The sequence below is a fragment of the Hetaerina americana genome, unplaced genomic scaffold (genome assembly GCF_022747635.1).
Source record: "Hetaerina americana unplaced genomic scaffold, ioHetAmer1.1.p SCAF_30, whole genome shotgun sequence".
NCBI classification, from domain to species: domain Eukaryota; kingdom Metazoa; phylum Arthropoda; class Insecta; order Odonata; family Calopterygidae; genus Hetaerina; species Hetaerina americana.
This window is the reverse complement of record NW_027286875.1, coordinates 3,279,425-3,294,294: the sequence shown is the minus strand read 5'-3', so window position 1 is coordinate 3,294,294 and position 14,870 is coordinate 3,279,425. Positions and strand designations below refer to the sequence as shown.

The 14,870-nt window shown below is 35.1% G+C and overlaps 1 protein-coding gene across 2 annotated transcripts in view; it reads left to right on the top strand.

Annotated features, from left to right (window-relative positions):
• Positions 1–14,870, top strand: part of aft (cap methyltransferase 2) — a 37,626-nt gene that overhangs the window by 8,188 nt on the left and 14,568 nt on the right. For both annotated transcript variants that reach the window (XM_071588914.1, XM_071588913.1), the window contains 3 exons: positions 5,694–5,805; positions 13,520–13,726; positions 14,376–14,476. In XM_071588914.1, the coding sequence (XP_071445015.1) occupies positions 5,694–5,805; positions 13,520–13,726; positions 14,376–14,476 (420 nt within the window). The remainder of the gene's footprint in view (positions 1–5,693; positions 5,806–13,519; positions 13,727–14,375; positions 14,477–14,870) is intronic.

Here is a 14,870-nt window from a genome sequence, read left to right as displayed (position 1 = left end):
GGTGCATGAGGGAAGAGAAGGGAGGGGAGAGCGCAAGGAAGCCTAGTTGTCAGATTACTCACTTTACTCATGAAGGAGGCACAGGACCAATTTTATTTCACGGAATGTAAGATGTGCCCTCATTTCATTAGAGCACACAAGAAAAAAGTTCGAGCAGCCTGTGCAAAAGCACAACCCTACACCAACTTAAGTTATAGTATCTTTTAATTCTTGCATTTCAGAAAAGTAAAATAGATTGTGCAATCATGGACCAAAATGCCTTGCTGCTGCTCTGTTTTCATGCTTCTTAGGGTTGTCTTACAGTCTTAGTTTAAATTGAATTGTATAGCCAAATCTCTTGTCTCCTGTTGTGATATTTGAGTAATTTTTTTGAAACAAATAATTAGTCCAATCAGTAAGAAGGGAACATACTGTTTGGATATGATCACTTGTGATAAAATATGATCAAGTTTGTTCAATATCTCGCCCACGCTTCTTTCTACATGCAGAGGTAAGCAACAAGATATTCATGTCACATAATAGCGATGAGCTTATTAATAACAATCCAAAATACAACAGTCTTCAATTGAGTAATAAATATTATATATAAGTGAATATAATTATCTAAATATTATGGAGTCAAAAAGGTTTGTACCATTCATCTTGGTCAAAAATAACATTCGGTATTGAACGTTGAACCCATGGAGTTCAAACCTTCATAAATGAGACATAATTGATTTTTTGGCCCCTAATTTGGGAAAATAAGGTTTATCTTATACAAGTATACTCAGGCGAGCCCATTTTGTTAAAAACTGTTACAAGAAAACAAAACGCATCACAGAAATGCTTCTGGAGTTGGGTCGAGAATCATTAGAAGAAGAGCGACCCAATGCTTGGTTAAACTTACTAAATAAATTCAAAGCCACATGTTTTAGCACCGAGGTCTCTTCTATTATTCGCAATCCAACGTACATTGGTTGCTTGGATCATGATTATAAAATTCAGGAAATAGATGACAGAACTATCAGACTCAAGGACTCCTTCTTCCCATGGACAAGACGGGATAGTAACTGCTGGGTTATACATGTAGAAAGCAAATATCCCACTTGCCATCCACAGCATCTAGAGAATAATTAGTTTTATATAAAGGCATGCACTTTCATTAATTTCATTTGTTTTGCTGTCAAAACCATTCCCGCGTGACTGCATGGGACTGCAATTAAAGAATGTAGTGCTCGTTACAGTATTGCTTGTCCTGCTTTGTTTGATTTCGTTTCTCCTTCCATCCCTCTCTGTGGGGGGGATGCCTCTGCTGCCTGTCTGCTGAGTGTGTCACATTCCCTGCCTGTGTCTTTAGGGGCAGAGACCATGAGTTGCATGTCCATGTGATAGTAGAATTTCCTCTTCTTACTTACAATTCTAATTTGCCACGTTATTGGATAGATTTTTACTACATTTTTAGGTGCATACGTATGTTAGTTGATAGTACATGTGCACATACGTGTAAGTTAAAAAGTTTTTTGCATGAATATATATGCCTCTGTGGGTGTAGGTTTGAATGAATTTGTTGATTTTGTATGTGGTTTTATTCATCTTTTACAGGTGGTGACTTAACACCCTCACAATATGCCCCTGTGGTGGCTTGAAGGGTATTATGTCAAGTATGTAGGGTATGCCGTCAAGTATGGTTTATTCCTTATGCATGGCAATGCTTGTGAATAGTGATGTGTTATGCCTTTGTGTTAATTTATATGCAGCCATACTTATTGTTATAAGCCTTATTGTATCTAAACACTAATAAGAATACACTGAAGTGATTCTTAGCCTCAGCACAGAACCCTAGCTGATAGAACCAATAACTTTTGCATTATCAATTAAAGTTATGTAAAATGATATGGGCTACTTGTTTTCTAATAGCCGATTGAAGGAGTGTGTGATATTAGATGATGGGATACCAATCTTAAAAAACTGTTTAGAAATATCTCTCAAGAGGAGCTAACCCTTAAAAAATAACATTTTGTCATACTTCTGTTTAAGCAAAAATTACTCTTGGCACATATTTGCTTAGCATATGGCTCCTTCTCTACTTTTAATATATTTTTCTCTGAAAATGTGAAATGGGGGTTGGAACATTGCTGTCAGAATTAAACATATGAAATGGATAAGTTGGATGATTCTCTTTAGTTAATTTGATTCATATTTATGATTCAGTGCATAGAAATGATCTTTGGTTTGGTATTTGAAGTGTTAAAATCAAAAAGGTGTCATAAACAGAGATATGTGAAAGGGAAATACAGTGATACCACTTAATACCAGCATAATTCATTCTGCAATCTTTCTCGTGAGGCAAAACACTTATTTGGTGAAACAACTTAATGCATATAAATTAATGTAAAATACTATAATGCAATCCTAGCCGAAAAAAAATAAATTGTGTACTAGGTTTATTTAGGGAAAATTATGTATACATTGTTTAGGATCGTGGTTCATGTCCGCCTTTTCTTGTATTGCGGAATGAAGCAACTGGGAATGCAAACTGGATTTGTAAAAGCAAAAAAGAATCGAAATAAATTTTTAATTATTTATTATACATACCTAATTCATTTTTACAGAAAACCTGTCTAGAGGCCTTTGTTTTCATCAATGCTATAAAATTTAGTAAAAATGCAACTCGCAATGATCATTAAATAAATTTATGGAGCGCATCGCCACTGCCTAATTAGGACAATGCCTCATTCGTGTGGTACAATTCAAAAGCTTCCCGTCACCTCCACATCTCATATAGCCTGCTGTTTTGGACTGAACACTTCTTGAAGGCTGGTGGAGTTTCTGAGTTGTAAACAAACTGGGGTTTGATTTTCAAATCACTACTCGCATTCGTGCCAATAGCATTAAGAGACAGCCTTACATTGCTCTGTGGTCGGGCAGTGCATTCTCTTCCACTGTTATTTGCACAAATATAGGTCTGCTTCAACATTTTCTTCCCAAAAAGAACTGTCTGGTAACAATTAAAAACACGTTGTGGCTGGTAAGCCTCAGAATTTACAAGATTTTTGAAGTCACAGATGAAGTTCTCTGCTGCTTTTGACTTGGAGCTTGCTGCTTCATCATGCCTCACTATGCCGTGGATGACTGATCTTCTCGTAACTTCTCCAACCATGTTAGGTTCCCCTAAGATACTTGTTTGGCTATTCATGATCCTGATATCTCATTTACGGGGTTGGTGAAAATCACCTTCCTCTTCTCACAAATTACATTCTCGTTAATGTTGTCACATTCCAATTTATTTTCATTTATGCACATGAGAAGCAGCCTTTCGACTTCATTGAGAATACGTAACCGTTACATAGATACTCTTGTCGCTCTATTTGAAGCATCTATCTCCTTACTCTTGTCTGTGTTATTGAAGAAAAGGCCAATCGTTGATGTTAACCGATGTTGATTCATGCACTATATCAGTGATGTTCACACCTAGTTCCCAATTTTCTATGATTTTACAATTTTTACTGTTGTTTCTTATTGTTCTCTTATGGCTTTCTTCTTGTGAATTTTTCTCCAGAAGCAATTTTTAAATGAGCGCAAAATATTATTAATCTTGCAGGAAAAAATCGCTAATAATATGTTTGAACTCAAGTTTTGAAAAATGTTTGATCACTAGTGATGCAAAGATGCTAGTGGAATAAGTGCTAGAGACAAACTGCAATAGCAGGTGTGCAATGAATCTGGGAATTCCCGTCTCCTTGTTACCAGTTATGTGGAAAATCACTCGTTGAGTCATTTTTTGGACCAATATTTTTGCTCATTATGAAAAATATTTGCTGCGCTAAGTGATCACTAAGCAAAGTTACACTGTTCATTCTTAAGAGAGGATTTTATTGATAATTCAAAATAGTTAAAAAAAAGATTGTTATGAAATGGGGAAGAGGGTTTTGCATTCTTTTGATATAGTTTTTCAAGTATAATTAGTTTTTGAAGCTGAAGTAATTTTGGGGTACATAAGTAGTGAAGAGGAATGTATTCCTAATGATTAGATAGCGAAGATTTTTAATGTTGGGCCATGTTTTTAATATGTACATGTATGTATTTCTATTACTCATCAAAGGGAATACTGGGGAACATATTGGTAACATCAAATGGAACTAGAATTTCAGAGATCTTCTACCTTTGTCTTGCACTCTTAATGAGAGTACAAGTCAAAGGTAGAAGGTGTATTTTGCAAAGCCAATTATTAATTAATCTTTTTTTCTGACAACATGTTCTGCCTTTACATATGAATACTTTTTTCTTAAGTATACACATTTTATGCATTCTACTCATGCATACTTGATTGTGAATAAGTATTCCGGTGTGTAAGAATAATTTATAAAATTTATTGAGAGCTTGAGCGCACACCTTACCTTATATGGTAACTTAAAAGACCTAGGACCTACGAGGACCCGGTATGGTATGGTTTACAGTACTGCCAAGCACATTGCATCCAAACATGGTTTATTAATGTATTCAAAATCATATTATGCTTTTAATAAGTAAAGATTTCACTGTATTTTTTCATTCTCGCCCCCAAAAATTTAAAATAGAGGTTTCAATTTAATTGATCTCAGGCTAAAATATTTGTAAATCTTTATCAATGTTGTGGATGAAAGTTGAAGTTAGATTCTTAGAGCTGTTAGATAGTTTCAGCCATTGAATCAAGAGTTGAAGTCTCATACATTTTATTCCCACTCCATTTTTTACGTTGAAATATTCATCGCAATGGGTATGGGTGAGAAATGGGTATTATACTCAGTAGAATGATCGAATTTCAATAAAACAATGTCCTCATTATTGTTGTTAAATGGCAAATTGTGTTTAAGGTTGAATAATCAGTGATTCTTTTAGTTTATTATTTCATATATTATGCTAAGATATTGTTTAATTCAGTACGATTAAAAATGAAAAAAGTTTTGCTAATAAAATACATGGTAAGTTATAAGTCAAAATGTTTTTTCTTTTTTGACAACCTCTCTATTAATGTTAATCCTAATTGAAAAACTGCTTCAGCTGATGTTCAGAATCATTTTATGCCTTGATTTTTAGGTTTGTAATCTGAACAAGAGCAGTTTGATAATGCCTCCCTATTGTGGAAATTCCATTAACTTTGGTAGCATCTCAGTTTCCTATATTATGTATTCTAGACTGGATTTAAATGTATGAATACATGTATAATAACAGCAATTAATTGTTTGTGAATGAATTATTTACTCTTTAGCACATTTTTTGTGTAATTCCATTTCATGCTTCAAGTTTCCTTAAATGTAACAGTGTTTATTTTGTTTGTCGCCACTAGTGGAGAAATGTGAGAATATAAGTTGGGGACATGGTAGTTCAAGGGTAAAGAATAGGACTAGTGACCAAAGGGTCTGGGTTCGATTCCCGGGCATGCCTCCCTGGGTACCCTTGGCTCTACTTGAGCTATGTGATTTTTGGAATAGCAGATTTTCCTAGGAAATCATAGGGGGCTCAGGGAAAGGATGTGGCCCCCATACCCTGATGTTTGAATTTCCCACGCCGTCAGGCTTAGTATATCTAGCTTAGTAAACTAGCAGGTAAACTCTACCATCACTTACTAAACTGAACTTCAGGTTGATTACTGTGTTTATGGTATCTTTTTGTGTCAGTTAATGTATAAATTTGACATTAATATTCACATAGACTCTCTCTTTTCAATTGAACAGGTCACGGCAGATGGTAGCATAGATTGCCAATTCAATCCAGGAGAGCAGGAGAGTTTGGTATGCACTTTGCATTTATGTGAGGCAACCACAGCTCTGCTTTTACTTGATAAAGGTTAGAACATTCATTGCCAATGAATCCCCTTTTTTTTACATATATCACAGGCTAATAATACTGTGGAACTTTAACAAACAATTGTAAAAGTGTTCCTTTGAGGAAACATTGCCCTCAAAAGACACTTGTAGGCCTGAGGTTAAATTATGTAATACCATAATTTCAGATTATTTTACTCAACAATTATGAGGGCAGTTTGAAAAGTCTGTGCAAAATCAGGGGTATGGTTCCTCTGGTGGGCGTCAAAGTTATTTTCTCTAGTAGAGCATTTTGAAGAAATGCACACCAACTTACAGCCAGATCATTTTACAGGGTGAAGTTGAGTAGTTTGCTGATTTGAATTCAAATCAGCAAGTTATGTTGCTGCATATTGCTCTGTATTTTTGGTTTAAATTGAGCAACTCTAGTGATTTCCAAAAAATGGAAGAAAAATTTTGTTGTTCCATTACTATGGTGAATCTTCCCCTTAAAATGAAAACTTTTTTGGAATGGCCGTATGAGCATAAGTGATTCTGGGTATTCTATATCCCCTGCTGAGGTCAATACTTCAGGAATAGTTGATAAAGTATAATGGAAGAGTGATGTGCGTGAGATTGCTCAAGGTATCTTGAGTGCATGGTTACATTTCTATTTTGCGTCAACATTTGGATATGAGAAAACTGTCCACAGGATGGAATAAAAAACAATTGTGTGATATGATCCAAGAATGGTTTGCAGAGCTATATTTCATTCCTGTGAATGAAACAGAGATGCATAACAACATACCTGAAACCAGGAACAGTTCAAGCAATGAGTTTCCAGTGGGAAGTATGCAACAAAGAAGATGAAATCTGTTTATTCAGTTGGGAAGATAATGGCATCTGTTTTTGGCATTTACATGAATTAACCTTTGTTGACTATTTTTACAAGGGTCAAACTATTACATGGTGCATACTATGCATTATTATTAGACCATTTATGAACAAGCTGCTAGAAAGATGTTCACAAATGGTTCATAAAAAAGGCCATTTTCCATCCAAAAATGCACCATTTCACTCCTCTGCAATCATGACCATGAAAGTGAAGGAATTACCATTCCAGCTCTTTCCTTATTTCCTCCTCCTCCAGATATAGGTCCCCTAGATTACTTCTTTGTTCTCCAACATGAAGAAATATGTAGTGGGAAGGAACTTTAATTCATACAAGGAGGTGATTGTGAAAAAAAGTTTTTATTTTGGTGAGCTGGAACAATCACATTATTTGGAAGCAATCAACAAACTGGAGCAGCAATTTACAAAAGGTATTAGCTAAAACTAGACTTGAAAAATAAAAGAGGTTTACCGAAAAAACTCTGGAGTGTTCATTTTTGCATGGATTTTTCAAACCATCTTGTACAAGATACACCCTTGTTTACATGAACAAAGTATGAAAAATGTTCTTACCGCCGTCTACAGTATACATTTGTTTTTACTTTCTGGCTCGCATGCCTCCACCCTTCTATTCCTGATGCAGCATTCCTGGAGTGAACCACCCCTTCTTCCAATTCATATGTGTTTCTGTGCATTTTTTTATTGCAGAACGTTGGATATTTACATTTTAGATGTAAGGCATTCCACTATTCATCATTCCAAGACTCAACGTGTGAAATGATTACAGGGCATGTTTCAGGGTGAGGATTGTGGCATATTGTCTTTTTTGTTCTTTGCTATTTCTCTTTCTCTGAAATAGCATAAGTGAAGGGTAACTTTGTAAGTAATTGGGTCTGCTAACTAGGGAATATTAATTGCATCATGTAGTCATCACAGAAATAATAAAGGGATCAGGGATGTTCCATTTTGGAACTCTTTGCCAGCTCTATCGAAAATAAATGGCCTCTCTATGTCACTCCAGCAAGTGATCTAGTTATAACCCATCAGATTCAGTTCAAGTTAACAGTAACCTCTTCCCAAAGCAGAACCAAACAAATAAGCTTATCAGCAGTGACAAGTTTTATATTTTTTATGAGTACTTGAAAATTTTGTCCGAATCAATTGTGCCTAGAAACATGTACAGTAACTCCAGTATTATGTGGACTAAGCAATAAAAAAAAGTTTATTTGGGGAATTCTTTTTCTTTGTTTGAAGAAGTGTGCTCAGTATGTACATCTTCAATTACTCACCAATGTATTTCCCTAACACTTTTTTAAATGATAGAGCTATTATATATTTCTTTGATTCTTTCTAACTTAGGGAAATGCCTTCAATGTATTTGAAGCAATAAAGGAAACTTAGGGGCAAATTTCTTTAATGTAGTTAAAGCAAGTGAGTATTTTTGCACTCATATTTCATCACCTGCTGGTAATGTATGCAATATCAGGTGTGTTCAATAAATAATGAGAATTTGAGTTATTTGGAAAGACTTACTTATTTGTCTATGTCATTGTTATCTACTTTGAAGTATTCCCCATTAGATATTACACACACATGCCAATGCCTTTTCCAGTCCTTGAAACAGTTCTGGACTCAATCTTTGATATACCTTTCTGCACTCCAAGTAATGTATTTTAAATCTCATCTATGCTTGTAACTGGGCTTCTGGCCCTTTAAGGTTCACTATATTTTTGGGGACAGAAAAAAGTCACACGGAGCCATGTCTTGGGAGTATGGAGGCTGGAACATCTTTACTGTGCTGCATTCAGCCAAAAATTCACAATCAGTGATGTGTGAGTAGGTGCATTATCATGGTGGTGCAATAGCCATGAATTGTTTCACCACAAATATGGGCATTTTTTTATTGTTACCCACAAACGGCATTGAACTTGTGAGTGATACTTATTATTGGATGTTTGACCTTGTGGCAAGAACTCATGGTGAACTATGTGATATTACAATATTCCCATTTATATACACTAGGGTACAACTTAATGTCCTCCTCCACAATTTTCTCACTGAATGTTAAAGAGGGACTACTTCCCAGTGTTTTCGTAGAACTGAAGAGTTCACAGGGACATGAACTGATCTCCTATGCTGCTGTGTAACTATCACATAAGTGTAGTTTGAGGTGAGCTCTACCTTCACATTTCAAGCCAAAGTTCATATTAATAATTGTAGTAATGCCCATGTGGAATGGATGGAAATTATCCAAGAATTCCAGACTTTTTACCAGTCACTTTGAGGAGGCAATCATCAACAGCATGCCTCACTATAGTATTGCATTCTTCGGGTAAAATTTATAATAATCACTGCTGTTGGTTATACCCTTAGGTTTGAAATGTATAACATGGAATGAGAAAGCTTCTGAGGAAGCCAATCCTATGTGCAATTGCTATGTGTCGTTTCAACTCACATCTGGGCTTTTTCTAGAAATTGTTTCTCATAAACAACTTAGGACTTCCAGGTGGTACTCCTTTTCAACCATATGCCTCATGGCTTAGTGCCAAGAACTGACGATTCACCATGCCATTGAAATCAAAGAAAAGATTGAGCAGAACATTCATATGCTTTTTTTCCTTCTTGGTTCTTCTGGAAGCTTCCACTGATATGATTGGACATTAGTTTCACTGCCATATCTAGACATCCATATTTCATCATCAGTATTGACCCATTAGAGCAGTTCTAGATTGTCATTGACTTCATTCAACAACTCAGAACCATTGCCCATCCAGTACTGCTTTTGGTCGAAATACAATGAAATAAATTTTTCTACCACTTTTCATGCCCAAGGCACTCGAAAAAAATTGCTCAGAAAGAGTTAGATGATATACCCGCATCATCGACAACCTTCCTGATACTGATTCAGTGATTATTTATATTAATTTTCTTCACAATTTTGACCTTGTCATCAGTTGCTGATGAGCTGGGTGATCCAGGGACCCAATTATCTTCAATGTCTTCGTGGCACTCTTGAAAATGTTTGCACCTCTTGCAAATGCTTATTTTAGCCTTAGGAGACTTGCTAAAAGCAACATTCAGCATTTATATGTTTCTTCAGTTTATTTAATTCTTGAAGCAATATTTTGTGCAAATCATTTGTTTTATTTTTTCCACAAGTAAAAAATTCACTGAGCCCACAAAAGCACATGTAAGCTTTTGACAGTTAGCAATAAATAAGCATCCATTATGGCCACTGATGTCAAAATGCATCAGGGCAAGTGTGCTAATACAGCAACAAAAAAATGTGGGAATCAGACTTCGCAGCCTGCAATAATAGAAGATTCGGTGCTTTTTTTGTCATACCTGAAAAAAATAGTTTATTAAACGGTTTATTATTGCACCATATAATGATCTGTATTCATGACTTTCTCTGTAAAATGAAACTAACTTGTAACTCTGCAATTAAAAATAAAGTTACATTATAAAAATGCCTGATGTTATTTTTGGTTGTAACAGTTCCTGCATTACAGTAAGGGGCAAGTTTCGGAAGCCAAAGCTACACAGTAGTTAGCATTATCTTTTTAGCATATGGATTAAATTTGATTTAGTATTGATAGACATTTTCTTGTAGTGAAATTTAATAGCTGATGAAAAACTATAAAATTAAAATGGGAATGGGTGAAAAAGGGCATGTAGTAAAAATATTAAGTGTTCCAACTGTCTGGACTGAGACCCATTTCAGAGCAATGACTGTTGGGGTTGTCTCAGGACACTGCAGGTTCAGAAGTGTTTACAGTTTTACATGTATATTGCTGCACATTTTTATGACAGGTATGAGTTAAAGCAAGTGCCCCTCAAAACTACACTAGATCCTTTTAATTTTACCGGAATTGAATATATGTAGTTAATTTTTGAACCTATAAAAACAAAGCCAAAGGCATCAAAAAAACATTTTACCTGTTTCCTTGATGTTAGAAATGTCAGTTTTTCATGACAAAATTATATTCCAGAAAATTGAAATTTTTGACCTTGATTACTTTCAGTGAAAACTTGTGTGTGTAGGAATGAAACTAGGGGATCGAGATGGTGCGGGGGCTAACATACTGGCTTCCTACCCATAGGGCCCGGGTTGAAATCCCGGAGGTGTTGAATATTTGTCTGAGGTATCTCGATCCCTACTTGAGGTGCTTTGTGGAGGGCACTTTGAGTGAGTACGCCATCCGTCGGATGGGACATTAAGCTGTTGACCCCTTGGCGCCTTTTGTAAGGAGTAGGCTAATGCCAACGCCAGGTTTCTCTCCACCCTTCATCCTTTCCTATCCATCCCCTATGGCGCAAATGACCTCAGCTGTCGGTCGCCTCCCCTAAATACTACTACTAGGAATGAAACTAAAAAATACACAATGAAATTTTTAACAGTCTCGTGCTAGTGTAAGCCTTATCAGAAGAAAATTTTGTCACAGTAAAATGTTATTAGAATTTTAATTATTTTTTTCTAAATGCTAACTGCACATAGCAAATTTATTATTTTAGGTATTTAGCTCAAGAGTCCTGAATTTTTGGAAGATTTAATCAAGAAGTAGCTATTTGTTTAACTAATTATATCAATAAAATTCATTCATCAAAAACTTAATGTGTTAACAATAAATAAATTATGAAACTGCCCTTAAATCAGTACATTTATTTATTCTCCATAATCTGGTATTCAATCCAAACTAAACTATAATGAAAAATATGTACTCATTATGGGTTATTCATTAAGAGAAATGAAACGTTTGGATAATACCAGAGGGATTTTGTTGATTCTATTTCGGCAATAATGTTTTGCAGTAGGATTTTGCTCCAAGGAAAGAATAGTTGATTCAATGAACATGATTCAAAAGGGGTTTTGAGGAAAGGCTCCATCTACCAAAAGCCAACCCACACTCGGTTTAGATTTGTAGCTAAACTAATGGTACCAAAATTTTTTGCATTATTTTTGATATGCTACTCAATAGTGCCCAGCCCTGGTGGTGGTGGGGTAACATCCCCACCTGCCGACCAACAGGTTGCAGTTTTGATCGTCTCCTAGGTGGGTTGTTCTCTATCTAGGGCTTGGGTGTTTTTAATTATTTATATTGCTATAGATGTCATTGTTAAAAGTCCGATGTTTAGGCCAAAGTGCTGTTTTCAGATTAATGCAGAATAAAAGAATACCTCTCTTTATTGGTTTAAAATTCTTCTTTCTTCTAATCACTGTTGTCCCAGTGAACTGAAACAACATTTAGGTTATCCATTGTTGATTAATTGAAAAATAAAAATGTATATCATTACAAAATATAGTATCCAAAATAAGGATAAAATTCTACTTATTATATGCCTGAAATAGTTAATATGGTGTCTTACATGATATGCCAGCCTCGGTGGTGGTGAGTTAAAGCCCTCACCTGCTAATACAGAAAGAGGTCACAGGTTCCACTCCCACCTGTGTGAATTTTCCTCTACTGGTGGGGCGTTTGTGATTGTCATTGTTATTTCATGTTAAAAAGGTATTAAAATTACTTAATTTAGTTTGTAGCTGTTCAAATTAATTAAAATGCTATTTTAATGGATGTGAAGAGTTGGTGCATAAGTTGAAGAAATATTGAAAGAAGGGACTGATGCATGGTTTTTTCATCCACTCTTGCTATTCCATTTCATCCATTCTTTCCTTTTAGATGTATATTCTAAAAGTTTATAGTTAGTATATTTTATATTATTGAAATTGTTTTCTATTTTCTCTCATTTTAATGCTATATGTTCACTTTCATTTTAATCTCTCTAGATAAGATTTAGGTACAATGACAAAATATAACTGAACTTGGTGTCTATTCTGTTACATAATTAAATCTTTAATAGTTATTTGAAATTGATTAGTAATTGCATATAAAACAGCCACAATCGTAATGGCTTTTGAGTGTGTTCTCTACATTAAGATGTCTCTTGGCAATGACAGTTTCTCCAGTCATTATACTGGTGTCTTCAGGTCAGAAGTGACAATGGGTCACTTTGGGCCATCTTAAATAGGAGAATGGGAGCCCTAGATTGGTTCTGATTGGTTGATCTGGTCATCAATCCTGAATACTCTCCTTCAGCTATTGGTTAGCATATAACCAACCATCCTCTTGGTTGTAATTGTTTGGGCTTTTGGCACATATATTTCTTCTCTGTGGCATGTATATGTTCTTGTACCTGCATTTAATTGATCTTCCCAATTGTCCTAGGTATGATTTTCCACGTGAGCGATGGAGTTGGTAGACTCCATTAGAGAGCAAATAGTAGTCCTTGTCTTTAGGCATCCCAAGCCAGTTTAGCAATATTTGTATTAACAATAAGAATGTAGCAATTAAAAATGCAAAAAGATGTCAGGGCATGGCTAACATTTATGAGGATGCTTAAAAAAAGTCAACTCTAATGTACAACTCCATAATTCACATGAGTTAATCTATTGTATTAAGGGTGTTTTCTATTTAGATGAGCCATTATATTTTCAATCTAAGAGTTATTAATTCATTATCCACCCATGACTGTTCATGCTGCCCATGAAAATGCTGGAATCATTGTGCATGTAAATTTAGCAGTCCTTTGGATTAAAGAAGCAGAGATATGTGGGAGTAAAAGTGGCAGCCCAAAACCTTGAGAAATGAATTTTTATCTTGAAAACTTGATATCAGATATCATCTAATTGCTTGCCACTCTATTAAAGGCATGAAATGTCATTATCATCATACTTGTCCGTTTGAGATTGGTATTTTAATTACAGTAGTCTTACTCCACTACAAAAGCAGCTCTTGGAGATTTGCAAATAGGACACTTTGGTCATAATTTTTTTGACTGCTCTTCTAACAATCTGTTATCTTTTTCAGGTGGAAGTTTGCTTCTAAAAGCATTCACTGTATTTGAGGCAGAAAATGTTTGTCTTCTCTATCTCTTGGCATTTGCTTTTGAGAAAATTGTGGCATGGAAACCTGCTACAAGCCGTGAAGGAAATTCTGAAATGTACTTAGTTTGCATAAATTACCGTGGGCAATCTAGTCTGTCACCATGGCTTGAAGTGCTGTGTAAATATTATGGTGAGTATGGATTATTTTGTTAACATGATAGAAGGTGTTTGATTTAAGTTATGTTCACAAATTGTTTGCATACAGCGTGGCAGTGTAATAGGTAATTATGCTATCATAAGTGGCATGATTATTATTCAAAGAGTTTGAATGACATTCATAACCCCTTACCACCACTTATATGCAGTTACTGCTGCCATCATGAAAACGTTTCACTCCAGTGATGACTAGCTGAACTGCTGAAAAAGTATATATCTTACAGGGCATACAACGGTTTATAAAAACATCAATATTGAATCCATGAAATGAATATTAAATTCAGGAAATCTATAAATTTTGTTTCCTTATCAAAGGACAGAGAAGTGATCATCAGTGATTCAGATGCACTAGCATATTCCGGGGTATACCAACATTAGTTCAGCTTCCTACAGGGCTATCAAAAATGAAACTTGAAACTCAAGCATGGAATTTGGTAATCAAAAAGCAGTTTCTCCAAATTGATCTCCATTTTACATGACTTGAGATCTCTGTTTAAATGTAATACCAAAGATTGTAATCATAATTTTTTTAATGTGGGCAATTTATCTAATTGATCCGAACTGGATAGATAGACATTATTCAAATACTCCAGAATATTATAAACAGTATTTATTAATTGCAGGTCAAGAATTCAGTAAAGCGCCTATGTTTTCTTTGGATTCAATACCACAAACATTTTTGAGCCAAGTGGTGGAATGTGCTGAAAAATTTATGAACTATCAGGTAAGTATTGGAAATAAACTTTGTTAACACCATTTATCCATTCCAATTTTTTCTCAATGGAAACAACTCACTGCTCTTATCTGCACCATATTTGTGGCTCTTAGATTTTCTGACATTTCATGCTTTTTGTTTATATATTTAGATGAAATTTGTTGTGACTAGTGCTTCGTGCTATATGTATGTTTACTAACTGCCCATTCAAATTACTTTGCATTTGGAAAGATAATTTTTAAGATTATCATCAAGGAAAGGCATGGGCTTGGAAATTCCTCACCCTACATACTCTTTAGGGTGAACTTGATAACAAGAAAAGCCTTAGGCTCATCCCTCAACCAAGACCACTCCTCAGCAGCAAGCTCTTTAATATCTCGTCCGCCACTTTCATAAATCTGCA